The sequence below is a fragment of the Callithrix jacchus genome, chromosome 11, assembly GCF_049354715.1.
Source record: "Callithrix jacchus isolate 240 chromosome 11, calJac240_pri, whole genome shotgun sequence".
Classification (NCBI taxonomy): domain Eukaryota; kingdom Metazoa; phylum Chordata; class Mammalia; order Primates; family Cebidae; genus Callithrix; species Callithrix jacchus.
Genome location: NC_133512.1, coordinates 89,540,438 through 89,559,414, shown reverse-complemented (window position 1 = coordinate 89,559,414; position 18,977 = coordinate 89,540,438). Strand labels below are relative to the sequence as shown.

The window sequence follows — 18,977 nt, the reverse complement described above, 5'->3', positions numbered from 1 at the left end:
GGAGGAAGAATTATGCAGTGGACAAAGAAACTTCTGCATCAGTGGCAGCAGTCTTTCCTTCAACAAAAACAGCCGTGGACATGATGAAATAAAAGACTGAGTGTCTAGTCAGCAAGTGCATAGGCACTCCAAAGAATCATCCAACAAGAAGACATGACGAAGGCGGACACCACTGCCCACAGTAGTGGGGTTTAAGGTAGGGTGGCGGGAGGTCACACTACGCCTCACAACACTGAATTAGTAAGATTTTCCTTCTCTGTGGTTACAGTCATTACCTATTAAACAGTATTTTACAGTTTTTCTCTAAGAATGAAACAATTCTGATACAAGCAAAAGTATATGCTTTTAGGCAGAGTGTCTTGTACTTGGCAGATCATTCCAAAACAAGGTTTCCTTTTGTTCTGTAGAAACATCCCAGGCACCCAGAGGCCGCAGGCTCCTGCAGCAGCACCACTCTGCCACCTGACATCCTGGGGATCACCAAGGCCCAGTAGCTCATGCACAGCCCTGTGATACCCAGGATGAGTCTGGAGTTTGTAATCAGAGCTGCTTCATTTTATTCCCATTTCAAATAGAGACAATTTCCATCCTAAGGCAACTAAGTTTTAATACTTAGTGATTTTCTAGAGAGTTATCTTCTAACCACTAGTCATCTTCTTTTCCTATGTACTTGATAAATCCAACTAAACATGTAAATGTAAATATATGCACTCCCAGAGCAAACACTAACTCCCTCTTCTTCGCTGCCACTCTCTCGCACTAGGACGTGAAAGGATGTGAAGCGAAAACACAAGACGAGAACAGGTGACGCAGAGTGCTGCAAAAAGCAGTGGTTATGAGCAAGAGCAGCTGCTAGGAAGTAAGCACCCAAATGTGTTACCACTGTGTTACCTACCGGAAGGTTCCTTGCTGAATCCAAGTACAAGATCAGCAATGCAGAAGAAAGACCATCATTGGCTTGGTCTTTGTCAGCTTTGATGTCGGTTAGCACCTAAAGGGAAAGGAAAAAAGCCTTAGCAGCCATGTTTCCACAGGATCAAAGATGATTTCTATCTGATTATAGAATATTGATTACATTAAAAATAAGAAATGTGAGGAACCATCTGATCCATGCAATAGAGATAGAACTAAAACAATATAAATCAATTAAATTAAGCACTCAGGTGATTTCTGGCTCTACAAATCCCTGTACTATAACAAGCACAATATTGAAGATCTCATAAAACAGGTATGAATGACCTATAAAATTTCATTTAAAAAATTCCATTATCTTAAAAAAAATTCCATTATCTTTAATTTATCCCTGATGCTACTGTAGTGAATTATTACACAATAATGAAAATTACTGTTATAATTGTTAAAAAATAAAGTAGCAACACAACTTAAAGAGACCAATGTCCGTTAATGGCACGTAGTTGGTTAAGCAGTTTTCAAGAGAAAACCCTTCACAGCACCTTATCGAGGTTGGATGCATTTGGCATCAGCGTGAGCCACTCCAGTCTCAAGTGCAGCTTCCCCTTGGGAACCTCGTCCAGAGTGAACCACTGAAGAGAAAATGCTTAAGTTCAGCAAAAGTTCTTCTGAGTCAAAAATCCAAATTCAACCCAGTCTCTACAAATGCTACATGCTATTCACCAACCGTGAGGCATCAACAGTTCTCAGTGACATGAAGACTGAGCCTCACCATATCCAGCTCTACGCTCAGACGCCTGTGACCTCACGTTTGGAGACAATGACAGTGGCAGGGGTGAGCAGACCATTACATGCACCAAGCCCTCGACCCCACAGGAAACCCTAAGCAAGTACTAGCATTATCCCTACTTTACACATAAGAACTCAAATGTTTTCTAGCAATACCTAGAGACAGAAAAGTCTTCTAGGAATGGACTTCTTTTTTTTGAGATGGTGGTCTTGCCATGTTGCCCAGGCTGGGCTTAACTGATCCTCCTGCCTCAACCTTCCCAGCAGCTAGAACCACAGGTGTGGGCAAGCATGCCCCACCAAATGGCCTTTAATGGAACGTACAGGACAAGAGATAACACAATAATGATTCCAAACACTGAATTTCAGTATCAAATAATCTGTTTGTTCGAATTCATCACTATATACTAATTAATAAAATAGTATACAGTTGTATCAGCTTAAAAGCCACGAAATAATTAATCAAAGATGCTCCTCAAATGCTAAGTGATAGAAGTCATGAGCAGGACTATCCACTCAGTGCCTGGCACCCCCAAGGCAAGGAGATATCACGGCCAATGAATGCTGAACACTCAAGGGAGGGAAACGTGATTATGAAAGCGGCAGAAATTAACACTTTGGTTTAATTTTGCTTCATTTACCTAAATCTTTCCCATCTTTTAGAGCCCACCACAAACGTTTCCTTTTTGATACTTTCTATTCTGATAGCAATAAAAGGTGGAAGTTGAGTCTCCTTGCCGTGAATTTCCACCATCTCTATAGGCGTCTCTCCCATGAGACGCCTCACTGACCACACTGTGCCTTCTCCACTGTTCTCTTCAACCATCTGAAAATCTCCATCGCTAGGGGGCATCTCGCACAGCCCTGCCCTAACTCCTGCAGGGGATCACAGGTTCGTCTGCAATAAAGTCAGTTTATGCTTCACATCAGTAAGAATTCCAAGCATATGGTGGGTACTCAACACACACCTGATTGGACGCTTAAATTTATCTTTTCATTTGCTATTTCTAAAAGGTCTAAAGTCTTAGTGTTTGTAAAGAAAATGCTGCTCATGTCATATGAATTAGCATTCCTACACTGTGTAATGCTGAAGAGGTGGTTCGTGGCTTCTCCAGCACAGGGCAGGGACTTACTCAATAACTGTATTTTTTTTTTTTTTTTGAGACAGAGTCTCACTCTGTTGCCAGGCACCAGGCTGGAGTGCAGTGGCACAATCTTGGCATACTGCAACCTCCGTCTCCCGGGTTCAAGCAATTCTCCTGCCTCAGCCTCCCCAGCAGCTGGGACTACAGGCGCACACCACCAAGCCCAGCTAATTTTTTTTTTGTATTTTTAGTAGAGACAGGGTTTCACCATGTTGGCCAGGACGGTCTCGATCTCTTGACGTCATGATCCGCTTGCCTCGGCCTCCCAAAGTGCTGGGATTACAGGCTTGAGCCACAGTGCCCAGCAAACAATTATAAATAGACCAACACTCCAGGGAAACTTACTTCATCTAAAAGGCGTTCCTTTTCAACTTCAATAAGATCAATCATAAGACTATAAAAATAATAATACAACAACTTTAGAACATACAAACACATTTCTTACTGAAACAACTTTAGAACATTGAAACACATTTCTTCTTGAAAAAAACCTTAAGAATTTATTTGTCTATGAGCAAGCACTCCAAAAATGCAACAAAATGCTAGTAATTTATCAAGGAACAGACTATTCTTGCACAAGTTTCCTCCAGCTCACCCCCAGTGTCAGGAGAGTAAAGGAGAGTGAGGTGGAGTTTCTGCGAGCTCAGAATACTGAGTTTGGCCCGGTTGAGGTCAGAGCTGTAAAAAACAAAAACTCATTTTCCCTACAGTGTTATACGCATCATAAAATGTTTAAAAGCATCTCGACCCTCTTATTTTATACGTCCTCTTGGTAGGGTTGCATGTTGCTATGGACTCCATCACTCACAGTGAATGCTGATCTCACCTGCTCTGGTCCTTGCTCCCAGGCTCTAGACCCGTACTGCCTCAAGCCTAATGGAAGCCCTCACTTGGCAAGTCTGAGAAGACACCTGTTTCAGTTCCCTAAACCTCCTCTACTTCTAAGACTGGCACCATCCCCAGACGCCAGATACGACTAGATGGGATGATCATACTCCCACTTTTTCTTGTAGCCTCTTCCGCCCGACAGTGTACGTCTACACCACCTTCTCTTGGTCCTGGTCTAGGACATGCTCTCCTATTTGGTCTGCCAGTCTCCAAGCTCAGCCCCCAACAACCCAATCCACGCACCAATTTTTCTAGAATGAGCAGCTGATCTATCACTGTCTGGCTTAAAATCTCTCAATTGTTCCTAGTTGTCCCAGGAAATCCTACAAAACTCTGAAGTCAGGCCACAGCAGGCAAGGCCATTCTTGATGAGGTATGAACCTCTCCAACGTGTTCAATCTCTACATCTTATTACAATAAATTCAATCAAATAATAACTTAATTAGGTTAAATACATTAGAAATAACTGACATCATTAATAAATGCTGATCAAAAAATAACCTTTTTAAAAGCTTATTTTTAAAACTATACTAGTTGTTCAATTGAAGTGAACAAATCAATATTTATTTTCCCAATGTAAATTACTATATCCTGACAAAAATTAATCCAGCAACTCAAAAAACTTGAAAAACCCATTGCTGCAATCTGGAATACAAGTGTCCACTAGAACTCAGTAGGGGGGCAGGTTCTGCATGCAGCTATTAAACCTTGTAAACAAAGAGAGTAAAAAAAAAAAAACAAAGAGAGTGCCACTCAGAAAGAGTTTTTAATCTAACTTTAATGAAGGCTAGTGGCTGCAGTAATGGTCAGCACAGATCTAGAAGATTCTCTTCTCTTAAATGTGAAACACAGGAATAAAAATGTTTTAAGAAATCTAAGGTGAAACAATTGTTATATCTAAGAACCATTTAACACATAACAAGTATACAAACATATTTTAAAACATATTTTTGATTATTAAAAAACAAAATAAAACAAGACTGACCCTAGGCCCTCCTCCAATAACCACCCAGGGTTTTGTTTACCTTCCTAAAAAGTCATCCTTGTCTGGGTCTTCATCAAAGAGCTCAATCTCTAATTCCTGTCCAGGATGCTCATACACTAAAGCCTGAAACATTAATGGTTAGAAGTTAATTGCATTTTTACTAACACAGCCACACACTGAGTATGATGACCGTAGTAAATATGACCATGAACTTTTCTCTGGTGGTAAATCCTATTTATTTATTTAGAGATAGAGTCTCACTCTGTCACCCATGCTGGAGTGCAGTGGTGCAATCTCAGCTCGCTGCAACCTCTGCCTCCCGGGTTCAAGCGATTCTCCTGCCTCAGCCTCCCAAGTAGCTGGGATTACAGGCGTGCACCCCCACGCCCGGCTAATTTTGGTATTTTTAGTAGAGATGGGGTTTCACCATATTGGCCAGGCTGGCCTCAAACTCCTGAACTTAAGTGATGCACCCACCTTGGCCTCCCAAAGTGCTGGGATTACAGGCATGAGCCATCATGCCCGGCTGGTAAATTCTTTTTTAAAGCACTTATTTTTTTATTGTTGAATCACACATACCTCTTGATGTCAGGAGGTCAATGAAACACCTGCCACACAGTAACAGTCTACTGTGTTTGCTTCTAGGGATCCTGGATTGCATCCCAATGGGTCAAGTTCAATCACTCCAAAACAAAGTTACAGGATGTCACCCACAGGCTTGGTGCAGGGCATGAGCCGGACCAAAGCTGGGGACACATCCCTCTAGTCCTGAAGTGTTTCCACTCAGATGCTATCTTGGAATATCCGCAAGTTACCTGCTTAGCACCACTCACAGTAAGAAACTGGCAAGAGACCAGACTGACAGAGGAGTAGGGGAGAGGAAACTGGTGGAGTACAAATCACACTACTACGGCCGCGCTGTAGGACAATTCTAGAAAGATAGTTCAGCCCTTAAAAACACACACCTCTTCATCCAGCAATTTCACTTTAAAGAGCTTTATCTGGGGAAAATTTGGGTGAGTAAAGAAAGAGACGCTCACATACTTGTACAGCACTGTTTGTAACGCTGACCTGAATAGCCTAGGCCTCTCTGGGTAAACAGATGAAGGTGTCTATTCAGTGGAATGGTTATTAAAAACCATGTGGATCTCTATTCTTTGACATGTGAAAATGTCCTGACTTTTTAATTAATTAATTAATTAATTATCAGCAACTGTGTCTGCAAAGGATGTCCTGCTTAACTAACCTCATTTTTGCATTTACTGCATTAATAACCTCACGTAACATTTTAAACTTAGAAAGACAAGCAACTCACATTATGAAAAATATTTTTCTGATCATTTAGTATAATAGCATTATGCAATTAAGGTTTAAAACATTACTTGTTGGCATGACAAGAATGTTGTGAAGTAGGGAAAGAAGGTACGACACTTTTTAAAAGATAGGAAATTAAACAAAGAACATTTAAATGATGGCCAAAATCAGTCACACTCCCACGTGACTGTGCTGGAATGAGAGCTTGGCCACCACACTCAGGGCTCAACCCACCACCCCAGTGACACAGCTGACACAATGGCCCACCTCATATACTTCATTCCACTTTGGACTGAGGTTCTCTTTGATGACTTTGCTTTGGAAGATTTGGTTGCCAACTCTAATGATTCCGTAGGGGTCCGACTTTCCCCTGACAAGTCCCTTAAGGTAAGTGTCTTTCCCCTGAAGATCCTGAGCTTCAATAAAATGTATCCTTAGAACACCCTGAAAAGAAGAACAAACTAAAGTTTAGACCCTTGGCTGGCTCGTTTAACTGGCGTGGAAGATAGCTACATGCCTGACCCTGTCTTGAGAATGGGGGGTGCAGAGAGAATATGAAATACTGCATATTCTCACTCATAGGCGAGTGATGAAAAATGAGAACACATGGACACAGGGAGGGGAGTACTAAACACTGGGGTCTACTGGGGGGAAAAGGGGAGGGTCAGCGGCGCGGGGGAAGCTGGGGAGGGATAGCCTGGGGAGAAATGCCAAATGTGGGTGAAGGGGAGAAAGGAATCAAAACACACTGCCGTGTGTGTACCTATGCAACTGTCTTGCATGTTCTGCACATGTACCCCAAAACCTAAAATGCAGTAAAAAATTAAAAAAAAAAAAAGACCCTCTTCTGCAACTGAGTACATCCCAGCAGCGGCAAAAAGTGGTAAATGTGTACAGGAGGCAGCAGATGCTAAGAAAAACAAGAGCAGGAATGCCCGGGTGGGGCTGGCTCAGACGAGAAGAGATGGGCTTCTGGAGGGATGGCCCCTCCACAGAGACACGAGGACGGGCAGTCCATGCAGCCCCCGAGAGTGCTTCCGGCAGAGGGACACAGAGTGCAGAGGACCCAGCACAGCACCGTGGTTTTCTCACGGGGGCTGGTGACACAGGCCACCAAGCTCTACTAGATTCTGGTGCTACAGTGAGTAATAACATGAGAGGTTGCATCAGAACTGCTACTAAGCACTAGACATGCAGTAATTATGCCGTTCCATTTTTAGAATAATCCTATGAAATACTGTCATTACACTTATTTTAGAGAGGAAAAAACTAAAACTTTGAAATATGTATTATTCATAAACTCCAAACGTAGTCCTGGCTAGGCACAATGAATGGCTCACGTCTGTAATCCCAGCACTTTCGGAGGCAGAGGTGGGCAGATCACTTGAGGCCAGGAGTTCAAGACCAGCCTGGCCAACATAGCAAAACCCCACCTCTACTAAAAATACAAAAAATTAGCCGGGTATGGTGGCGCATGCCTACATTCCCAGCTACTCGGGTGGCTGAAGTCAGAGATTCACTTGAACCCAGGAAGTGGAGCTTTCAGTGAGCTGAGATCCCTCCACTGCACTCCAGCCTGGGTGACAGTGAAATCCTGTCTCAAACAAACAAATATAGTCCTTTCCCTAAAATATTGTTTTATTGATAAAAGAAAAAAAAAATTCACTCTTATTTCTTCCAAACCAAACAAAGATACTCAAGTCACCTTTTGGTAGGAAGCATTCTGCCCCCACACATCCTGCTTTAAAATTACGCAGTGATATTCCTGACTCAATCGGCACAGGAATACATGTCCCTCCACAGATGAACACGCTTCAAAAACTTGAAGCAGCTCTTGCTTATATTTTCGTATGTCTAAAGCTGAGATAACCTGGCCACATCTCTTGATGGCACTGGCTGTTAAGCCCATGTAGCTAAAGGCAGCCAGATCCAGGCATGCTCAGGTGCTCACCTGTACTCAGAGCCCAAGAGGAGCACAAGAATTTCCACATGTAAAGGGATTCCTGCATTTCCAGAGGCGAGCGTCAGAAGTTAGGGAAAAAGACATTCTTTTCTAATGTACAGTGTCACATTAAATCTGTTGAATGCCAACGATATAACCAATTTAAGCACCAAATTAATTGGCAGATTGTTACTCTTAAAAAATGTAAGGATGCCTATGCATGTTTGTTAATTTGCGTACCATTACTTAGATCTAATTAAACCAGCCAAAGTAAAAAGGCAGCAGGAGAAAGTGATCTACTTCTACTTCAGAGAACAAAAATAAAAACAATATAGCCACTGAAACGGGGCCAACTCACCACATCCCGTTTCAGTAAAAATCAATAGTGTGGCGTGCACTGCTTACTACAGACATCACCACACAGTATTGCTCACCTGGCTTCTGGAGTCCAAAGTCCACACAGACAAAACAGACATGGAACCCACTACGTGAGCTGCTGACAAGCTCTCCTTAGCCTGTGAGATCCTTCACTCCACTCACCCCTTCCATAATCAGAAGGAATTTCACGTTCTTGACTACTATTTTGCAGTTATTTAGTTTGCTCAAATGAAGGTGACTTCAATATCTGCAACTCAGTGCTGTGTGCTGGGTACCGTCCCATTTTACAGATGATGTAACTGCGGCCCAGACATGCCAAACAATGTGCCCATAAAAACAAAGCTACAGCTAAACTCAAGAGCTGCGATAAAAATCTAGGTCTGTTCTTTCCATTTTATCCAGGTCAGCTGTTATATAAGTTCTTCTTCTACCAGGTTATTCTTTAAATGGCTTCAGAGGCAATGGATCTAACATCTGAGAGAAAATATATAAATTATTACATGAAGCCTCATCATGACTGCCAGGAAAACTGGTGCTTGTTGCTGAGGGCCGTCCACTTTAATAAAAACAAATGCTGTATTTGCCTTCTGAGGTAACTAAGATGTCTGTGCTGTGTACCTCTGCAAATTCAAATCCCTACTGGCGCCTTTGAAGAACACAGTTATGGGGTGAGAACCATCCTGCTGTCTCCAAGACAAGCTTTAGGGTCCGCGCCCATCAGTCAAGTCTCTTAAGGAGAGTGACGGACAAGCAGTCAATGCATCAAGACCCAGGTGCAAGCTGGCTGCTGGGAGACAAAGAGTCACAACACCCAATGCCACACCCACAGGCATGCAGGCCTCCAAGATGTTTTTAAATGTGAACGGATGCCAGGACACGCTTACCTTTGGTACAGGAAACCGCAACTGAGCTATCTGAACTTCACTGACAAGTGGAACGGTGATTCGATTGGGGAGCACCAGATAATTTGATATTATATCCGAAATGATAGTATCTGATAAACCACTGTTAGTTGGGAGACAAAAAGAACAAATGGACTGTCAGACATGTGAACACTTCCCTCACCTCTGACAACACTTATCGCAAATACGATAAAATGTCCCATTTATTTACAGAGTAGGAGTTTTCTAATTTCTCCTGTGCAATATTTAAAACCAGCATTTCAACACTTTAGCTGTGATACTACCATGATGACTATTGATACAGAATTTATTCATAGAACATAAGGTAAAATTCTAGTTATTGCACAAGTAACTGAATTTCCTAAACATTTCATATATTCCTACTTCATCACAGAATTTATACATAATTACTAAAATATGACTCATTAATTTAGCATAATATTTCAAACATACATATAAGTACAGAGAATAATATAACATTCACTGGCCCCACACATTCCATTCCTCTGCTTTGTACACTAGCCCCCACTGAAGAGAACTTGGCTTGCTTTCTCTTTACCCATTACCCAACACTTCTGAGTACTGAACACGTTAATAATTTTGATACTATACTTCGCTGCACAGCAAACTTAGTAAGGTGAACACAATTGCATAGGCTAAAGGAAAAAAATGTACTTTTTCTTTTTCGAGATGGAATCTTGCTCTGTCATCCAGGCTAGAGTACAACAGCAAAATCTCAGCTCACTACAACCCCCACCTCTGGGGTTTAAGCAATTCTCCTGCCTCAGCCTCTCAAATGGCTGGGATTACAGGTGCCTGCCACCACGCCCAGCTAATTTAGTATTTTAAGTAGAGATGGGGCTCACCATGTTGGTCAGGCTGGTTTCAAACTCCTGACCTCAGGTGATCCACCTGCCTTGGTGTCCCAAAGTGCTGGGATTACAGGCATGAGCCACCACACCTGGTCAAAGATATACTTTTAATAAATCTTTTTTGGCCGGCCATGCTGCCTCACGCCTGTAATCCAAACACTCTGGGGAGGCTAAGGTGAGCCCAGGAGTGGGAGACTAGCCTGGGCAACATAGCAAGACCCCTCCCATCTCTATTTAAACAAGCATATATATATCCTATTCTTTAGGGTAAATGTGAGAATTAAATAATGTGTATATGACAGCACTTTTAAAAACATTTATAAACGTTAAGTTTCACTGCTGTATAACACCTTTACCTGAACTGTAGAGTTGCAAAAGTGCTTTACTTCTCTCCAGTAATGTTTTAGATGCTAAAATTATTAACATACGTAAGTAATTACACACAAAAATACCCACCGAGACAGTGATAATCATCAACAGTCAACAAACAATGTCTGAGCACCCACTGCAATAAAGTGTCCGCATATGAGGACCCAGCACTTCAAGGACTTTTCATTTTAATATGGGAAAAACCTTTTAAAACCGCCAAAAAGAAAAACCATATATAACACTACTTATGAACAGGTCAGTTATTCAGACAGTTAATACCTCCAGAGATTCAGAGGGCTTCAGCCAGCAGATACTGGCTGTGTGTTCACCACACAGGGCAGGGCCCATCCACCTTCCTCCTGCACAGACTCCTGGCCTCAGAGGCCACAGCGGCTCTGACAGACCTCCCTGGCAGGGCTCCCCTCTCTGCACCTCCTCACCCCAGTACACCTGCAAGCCCCCGAACTGATGGGTGTGAATGCTGCTCCCCTAGGCCTTCACAGAAGCGTCACCTGCAGTGATTACTTTCTTGGGAATCACTATTTCCCTGTGTGTCCTTCGGAACCACGATGGCTCATCACCCATATTTTGTTTCCACCATAATCTCTGCCCTTCTTACACCTTCAACACTCGGCTTAGGGCCACTTATCAAAACATGACAGGGATATTTAATAGGGATAGCCCGAAGTTATGGTGTAGGGAAGGAATTCAGGCATTATTCTTACTCCATAATGCCTGGAGTTTCTTTTTGTAATCTGTTAACATAGCATGTGGATGCTCATTTTATAAAGCTTGTGACAAGATTTAATTATGTTAAGTTCATAGTTATTATTTTTTTTAGATGGAGTCTCACTCTGTTGCCCCGGTTGGAAGGTAATGGTGTGATCTCGGTTCAGTGCAACTTCCACCTCCCAGGTTCTAAGCAATTCTCCTGTCTCAGCCTCTCAAATAGCTGGGATTACAGGTGTGTGCCCAAGCCTGGCTAATTTTTATATTTTTAGTAAAGATGGGATTTCACCACATGGGCCAGGCTGGTCTTGAACTCCCTACCTCAGGTTATCCACCAGTCTCGGCTTTCCAAAGTGCTGGGATTACAGGCATGAGCCACCACACCTGGCCTCATAGTTATTTAATATTTACTTTTATAACCTAAGGGTTGTTACAGCTGTGATTTATTTGATAGAAAGACTGAGAATTAGTAGCTCCAATTTTACATACATATCTATTAAATTTTAGTACATAACATTTATGTAAACAGTTGTATTATATAAAATCTATATAATTATATATAAATTATATATACCTATACATATAAACTTATAAGTATTTTTACATCTCCCTTTTATACAACAGCCTATTTTTTGAATAATGTATGTGCATTTATGTTAGGTAAGTATTTTTAATAGCATAATTCTATATATACATATGAGTATATTTTTGTATTATATATATAAAATCTATATATAAGACAACAGAAGCTGGGTGCGGTGGTCCAGCTACTTGGGAGGTTAAGGCAGGAAGAGCCCTTGAGCCTAGGGAGTTGAAGCCAGCCTGAGCAACATAGGGAGATCGCTAAATAAATAAATAATAAAAATAAAATATCCAGAAACAACTACTGCATAAAAAGAGCCTACATATAAATTATTAACTAGAATGGAGACATATATGTATGTGCATGTCTGTATTTACATGGGTGTGTGTGAATGCCTTTTAAATAAAATGAATCAGGGATCAACTTTCCCAAATGGTAGGCTTGCCGGGGCAGAACACATTCTTTGACTTTGCCCTTTCAGGTTGCCGGTATTAATATGATGATATTTACAGAGTAGATGCTCAATAATGCTGTCTTATTTCACTCCTCCTATGATACTGAAGGAAGGCAAAATCAAACAAATACTTTTTTCCATGCTTACCTGTGTGGATGTTTGTTCTGTTTGGCTACACAGTATTTATTCTCCTATTTCTAGTGAAAATTTTTGCTTTGGGGGATACCCTCTTTCACTGGATTTTTTTTCAAGCAAGTAATCCATTTCTTTGCCTTCTCTAAGGGTGTGCATGAGATTGGAACCTGATCATCGGAGTCACAGGAACCTGTCCAAGGGTGGTAGACACAGACACGTCAGTCCACGACCTAGTGGGAAAGGCAGCTAAGTCCGCAGACTAAAGGCTTGTAGCTGCAGGCACAGCAAGAGCCTGCCTGAAAACAAGTCCACGAGGAACATGCCCACCCTGCGTGGGTCAGGAGCTGTGGAGAGAGAGCCCTTCCAGCACCCAACACGGGCTCCACCTGAAACCCCTCAGAAAACATGTCAGCTTACCAGCTGCTGAGCTAGGAAACAAGCACAGCTGTGTCCCATGCTCAAAGAGCTGTGGGTGGGTCAGGGTAAGCACTAGTAAACTGCCTTTTAAAAATATTATTTACCGGCCAGGTGCAGTGGCTCATGACTGTAATCCCAGCACTTTGGGAGGCCGAGGCAGGTAGTTCACCTGAGGTCAAGAAGTTCAGCCTGGCCAACATGGTGAAACCCCATTGCTAGTAAAAAAAAATACAAAAATTAGCAGGGCATGGTGGCGGGTGCCTGTAATCCCAGCTACCTGGGAGGCTGAGGCAGGCAGAATTGCTTGATCCTGGGAGGCGGAGCTTGTTGTGAGCTGAGATCAAGCCACTGACTGCATTCCAGCATGGGCAACAGAGCAAGATTCCATCTCAAAAAAAAAAAAAAAAAAAAATTTACTTATTTACCTATGTAAGACGATCTGAGTCAGGTTTGTTGCTTGCAACGAGAACCTTAATGAACTCTAACCAATCTTTTAAAGTTGTGCTTTCTTTCCACAGATCTTCCAAAGGTTACAGCATTTTTCTATATCCAGTAAACCACAGCACCTAAAAAGGACTATTATTATGACTGTATTTCAGATAAGTAAAGTCCTAATTTTTCCCTAATAATGAAACAAAACTCTTTAGAAAGTCCAATTCAGAGGCATAAACAAATATACAGGAATAAAACAATAGTCTGAAATTTTCATTTTCTTTTTTTTTTTTTGAGACCGAGTTTTGCTCTTGTTACCCAGGCTGGAGTGTAATGGCGCGATCTCGGCTCACCGCAACCTCCATCTCCTGGGTTCAGGCAATTCTCCTGCCTCAGCCTCCTGAGTAGCTGGGATTACAGGCACGCGTCACCGTGCCCAGCTAATTTTTGTATTTTTAGTAGAGACGGGGTTTCACCATGTTGACCAGGATGGTCTTGATCTGTTGATCTCGTGATCCACCTGCCTCGGCCTCCCAAAGTGCTGGGATTACAGGCGTGAGCCACCGCGCCCAGCCCAACAGTCTGAAATTTTCTTAACCTATTTTAGGAAAAACAAATCACACTAGAAAATAACCACTAGAAACACACAACTGTAACCACAGGTGATGCATTTTAACTTTGAAATAAAACGGTAAGCCAGCAAAAGCACTCAGAGGCTGTAATTTTGAAACTTTCTATTTGGTGGTGACCCACAGGTCTACCTGCTCTGTTTCATGTAACAGGACCATGGCAACTAGAATGACTCCTTGTCTCTTAGAAGGGACGCACCCTCCCGGGCCTCAGATGCTTGTTATAGAACATTTTCTTCCTGTTTTAGACACGAGATTGCTATGGAATAATGAAGGGACTCCCAATGAAATGACAACGAAACTTCAAGTTCCTCACCTTTCACACTCAAGAATCCTGGAGAAGTCCATACTGACCCCAACCCCTTTCAAATAGGAATGGAATGTTTTTTAAAAAAAAGGCAGAAACGGTGGGGTAGTAGCTGCAGGCTGGAGAGACGCTGAAAAGCATTTGCTTTTAAAGTATCCTTAATTGTTTCTGAGAAGATAATAAAAACCACATTTGCAAACTAGTTTACAAAATATTAAAAGGTCTCTACTTTTCTAAAATGCCAAGGGCAGAAGATGCCTTGTGGTAAATAAAAGCAAATGAAGGGCGAGTGCTCAGTCTGGCACTCAGAGCCCTCCTGCCCTGGCTCGCTGCCTCCAAGTAGCTCTCTGTGGGCAGAACAAAGCCCCCGTGCCCTCTGCTTGTTACTCACGACAGCCTATGGAGAAGGCACCCATTCACCTGGCAGATGCAAGTCTTAACATTCTGATGCTGCTGTCAAAACACAGAAAATGCACAAGATGCCCTCGACAGGCTAAGCCTCGGGGACTGGACATTGAGACTTACTTCAATCCAGGGATATCCAGAAGATTCGTCAGTCCTGTCCAGTTAATTTCTAAAAGCTGTTTTAAAACAAGGGCAAAATATTAAGTTCCAAACAATTTCCAATTATCAAATCTGGTGCACACAGGCTTGTTTCTTTATAAACAAAATGGGTCAGTACAAAACACAGACCTACACCCTTCATCCTTTGTAATATACCAAGGACATCTTTCTTTGGTGGTACATGGAGACCTGCCTCTTTTCGTTTTTCGATAAAGTCACAGTTTTCTCTAGGAAAATCATAAAATAATTTATTTACTCATTCTCCTATGGAAGGACACTTAGAATTTTGACAATTTCTCTTTACTGTAATTACAAATAACGATTCAGAAACTGTCTTTTTACATACATGTTTTTGTATACATATGCAGACTAGCACTCAAAAAGTAAGATTTTGGGGTCAAAGACTTACGCTCATTTTTAATGTCGATAGTACCTACCTGCCCTTCAAAAATACTGTGCCCATTTATATTCCCACCAAAAGTGTATAAAAATGTCCTTTTCACATTCCTCACCAAAAACAATACTAAAACCCTACCAATCTGGTGGTTAAATAATGGGACTTTATCATTGTTTTACTTTGTGTTTTCCAATTATCAGACCATGCTCTACCCATTCAACATCTGTGTTTATCTTAGAATAACTCCCATACAGTTAGCTAAGATTCCATTAAGTAGATGTGGATTGGTAAAAGCTATTGATTAGAAATACTGCTTTTCCTACCAAAACAACAACAGCACATAATAGAATTACTTGTGTTCTATATCTGTAGAAGAAATTCTAAGTAAAATTGTCTGATCTCAATTCCCCATATAGTTGAGTAACAAAACTGCTCGAATCCCTTTAGGAAGTGGTGGTTGTAAGTAAATGCAAAGTGGAAGAGTCAAGATTCTTATGGATAGACCAAAAATAAAAAGAACTGGAAAAAAAAAAAGGCAACAATTTTTAAGATGCTGAAAGACCAAGATTTCTCAGTGTAACAGAAATAAAATATAAATATAAAAATCAGGAAGGAAAAAATAGGCAAGTATATCTTCAAACTGGACTGCAAACATCAGTATCAACCCATGCTTTACTTCCCCTGAAAATAAATGATTTTCCCTAGTCCACCAACTGAACCACCTGCCTAAACCTCTACATTCCAAATCATATGAATACATTTATAAACGCTGATTTCAGAGCTTATTTTCCTTTCTCTTTTCTCTTACAGAACTTAAAAAGGAAAAGGTACTCCCTGCCACAACAAAATATTCTGGTCATACAAAAATACTTGTTATGAGGAAACTAAGATTTAAAAGGGCATTATAACAGGATTCTATCATTTAGTTCTGAAGGCTGTTACTCCTGATCACAAATCTACTTCAGGAAATAAGAACATATCAAAGATATAGCATAGAATCATGCAATTGGCTCAGGTTAAAATGCAAGCACCTCACACAGCGAACCATCAGAGAACACCCAATGGTGACTACTCCATCTGCAGAGGCATGAGACACAAGAGCAATATGAACTTCAGGAAAGAACGGCTGTGACAAGGAAAGCGGCAGGTAAGCTTCTAAACAAAATTAGATGAGGCCATTGTAGTTAAAAGAACAGTGGAGAGAATACACTTCAAAGATGCTATTTAGTAAAGAAAGAATTTTTCGGCCAGGTGCGACTCACGCCTGTAATCCCAGCTCTTTGGAAGGCCAAGGCGGGCAGATCATGAGGTCAGGAGATCAAGACCATCCTGGCCAACATGGTGAAACCCTGACTCTACTAAAAAAAAAACCACAAACATTAGCTGGGTGTGTTGGTGTGTGCATGCAATCCCACTCAGGAGGCTGAGGCAGGAGAACCACTTGAACCAGGGAGTCAGGGGTTGCCCTCCAGCCTGTTAACAGAATGAGACTCCATCTCAAAAAAAAAAAAACTTTTCCTATACAGGTATGCCTCAGAGATACTGCAGGCTGGTTCTAGAGCAGTGCAGTAAAGGGAATACTGCAATATGTGAATCACACACATTTCTTGGTTTCCCAATGCATATAAAGTTATGTTTATGCTATAGTCTATTAAGTGCAAAACAGCATTATATCTTTTAAAAAATGTACATACCTTTAAAACATTTTATTGCTGAAAAATGCTAACAATCACCTAAGCCTTCAGCGAGTGATAATCTGGCTGGTAGAGGGTTTTGCCTCAGCGTTTGATGGTTGCTGACTGACCAGGGTGGTGGTTGCTGAAGGTTAGGGTGATTGTGACAATGTCTTAAAATAAGACAACGGTGAAGTTTGCTGTATCGATAGACTCTTCCTTTCAAAAAAGATTTCTCTGTAGCATGCCATGCTGTTTGATAGCATTTTACCCACAGCAGAACTTATTTCAAAATTGGAGTCACACTCTCGAACCCTGTCCTGCTTTATCAACTAAATTTATGTGATATGCTAAATTGCTTATTGTCATTTCAACAATGTTTGCAGCATCTTCACCAGGAGTAGATTCCACCTCAGGAAACCACTTTCTTTGATAGTCATAAGAAGCAACTTCTTGTCCTGAAAGTTTGATCCTGAGACAGCAGCAATTCAGTCCCATCTTCAGGCTCCACTTTTAACTAGAGTTATCTCACTATTTCCATATCACCTGCAGCTCCTTCTTCCACAGACGTCTTGAACCCCTCAAAGTCATCCATGAGAGTTGCTATCAGCTTCCTTCAAACTCCTATTAATGTTCATATTTTGTCCCCTTCCCAAGAAGCACAAGTGTTGTCAATGGCATCTGGGGTGGTGAATCCTTTCCAGGAGGTTTTTGACTTATTTTGCCCAAATCCATCAGAGGAATCACTGTCTGTGGGAGCTATCATTTTACAGAATGTATTTCTTAAACAGTAAGACTTGAAAGTTGAAATTTCTCCTTGATCCCTGGGCTGCAGAATGGATGAGGGGTCAGCAGGCATAAAAACAACATTCATCTTGTACTTCTGCATCAGAGCTCTTGGGTGACCAGATGCACTGTTGATGAGCAGTTATATTTGAAGGGACAATTTTTTTTCTGAGCAGTAGGTCTCAATGGTGGGCTTAAAATATTCGGTAAACCAGGCTGTAAACAGATATGCTGCCATCCAGGCTTTGTTTTTCCAGGTATAGAGCACAGGCAGTATAGATTCAACATGATTCTTAAGGGCCCTAGGGTTTTCCGAATGAGAAATGAATGCTTACTTCAAGTCATCACCTGCATTAGCTGTGACAAGACAGCTTGTCTTTTGAAGCCCTGAAGTCAGGCACTGACTTCTCTCTAGCTGGAAAAGTTCTAGATGGTATCTTCTTCTAAAAAAAGGATGTTTAATATACATTGAAAATCTGTTGTTTAGTGGAGCCATCTTGATCAATGACCTTAGCTAATCTTCTGGATAATTTGCTACTTTACCTTGCATTTTTATGTTACAGAGATGGGAGTTATTCCTTAAACCTCATAAACCAACATCTTCAAACTTTTCTTCTGCAACTTCCTCACCTCTGTCAGTTTTCATAGAACTGAAGACAGTTAGGACTTTGCTGTGGAATAGGCTCTGGCTTAAGGAAATACAAGGTCTGGGCTGATCACCTATCCAGGCACTAAAACTTCTTCCCTGTCAGCAAGAAGGCTGCTTCTCTATCATTGGTGTGTTCACTGGAGCAGCACTTTTATTTTCCTTCAAGCACTTTTCCTTTGCATTTACAATTTGGCTGTTTGGCATAAGAGGCTTAGCTTTCAGCCTGCACTGGCTTTAAACATGGCTTCCTCACTAAGCTTAATCATTTCCAGCTTTGCCTTTTTTTTTTCTTTGAGATGGAGTCTCACTCTGTTGCCCAGACTGGAGTGCAATGCTGTGATCTTGGCTCGCTGCAACCTCTGCCTCCCAGGTTCAAGTGATTCTCCTGCCTCAACCTCCCAAGTAGCTGGGACTTCAGGTGTGCACTACCATGCCCAGCTAATTTTTTTTTTTTTTTTAGTAGACGGGGTTTCCACTACATTGGCCAGGCTGGTCTCGAATTGACCTCAGGTGATCCGCCCCCACTCGGCCTCCAAAAGTGCTGGGATTACAGGCATGAGCCACCACGCTTGGCTGATTTCTAGCTTCTGACTGAAAGTGAGAGGCATGTAACTCTTTCTTTCACTTGAATACTTAAAGGCCACTGCAGGGTTGTTGACTGGCCTAATTTCAGTATTATTATGTCTCAGGGAATAGGGAAATCCAGGAGAGGGAGAGATAGAACAA

At 41.6% G+C, this 18,977-nt stretch overlaps 1 protein-coding gene across 7 annotated transcripts in view; it reads right to left on the bottom strand.

Annotated features, from left to right (window-relative positions):
- Positions 1–18,977, bottom strand: part of ESYT2 (extended synaptotagmin 2) — a 104,499-nt gene that overhangs the window by 28,141 nt on the left and 57,381 nt on the right. For all 7 annotated transcript variants that reach the window (XM_078343298.1, XM_078343294.1, XM_078343295.1 and 4 more), the window contains 7 exons: positions 14,708–14,763; positions 9,238–9,358; positions 6,301–6,477; positions 4,760–4,842; positions 3,192–3,240; positions 1,455–1,544; positions 896–991 (listed from right to left, as the gene is read on the bottom strand). In XM_078343298.1, coding sequence (XP_078199424.1) covers positions 896–991; positions 1,455–1,544; positions 3,192–3,240; positions 4,760–4,842; positions 6,301–6,477; positions 9,238–9,358; positions 14,708–14,763 — 672 coding nt within the window. The remainder of the gene's footprint in view (positions 1–895; positions 992–1,454; positions 1,545–3,191; positions 3,241–4,759; positions 4,843–6,300; positions 6,478–9,237; positions 9,359–14,707; positions 14,764–18,977) is intronic.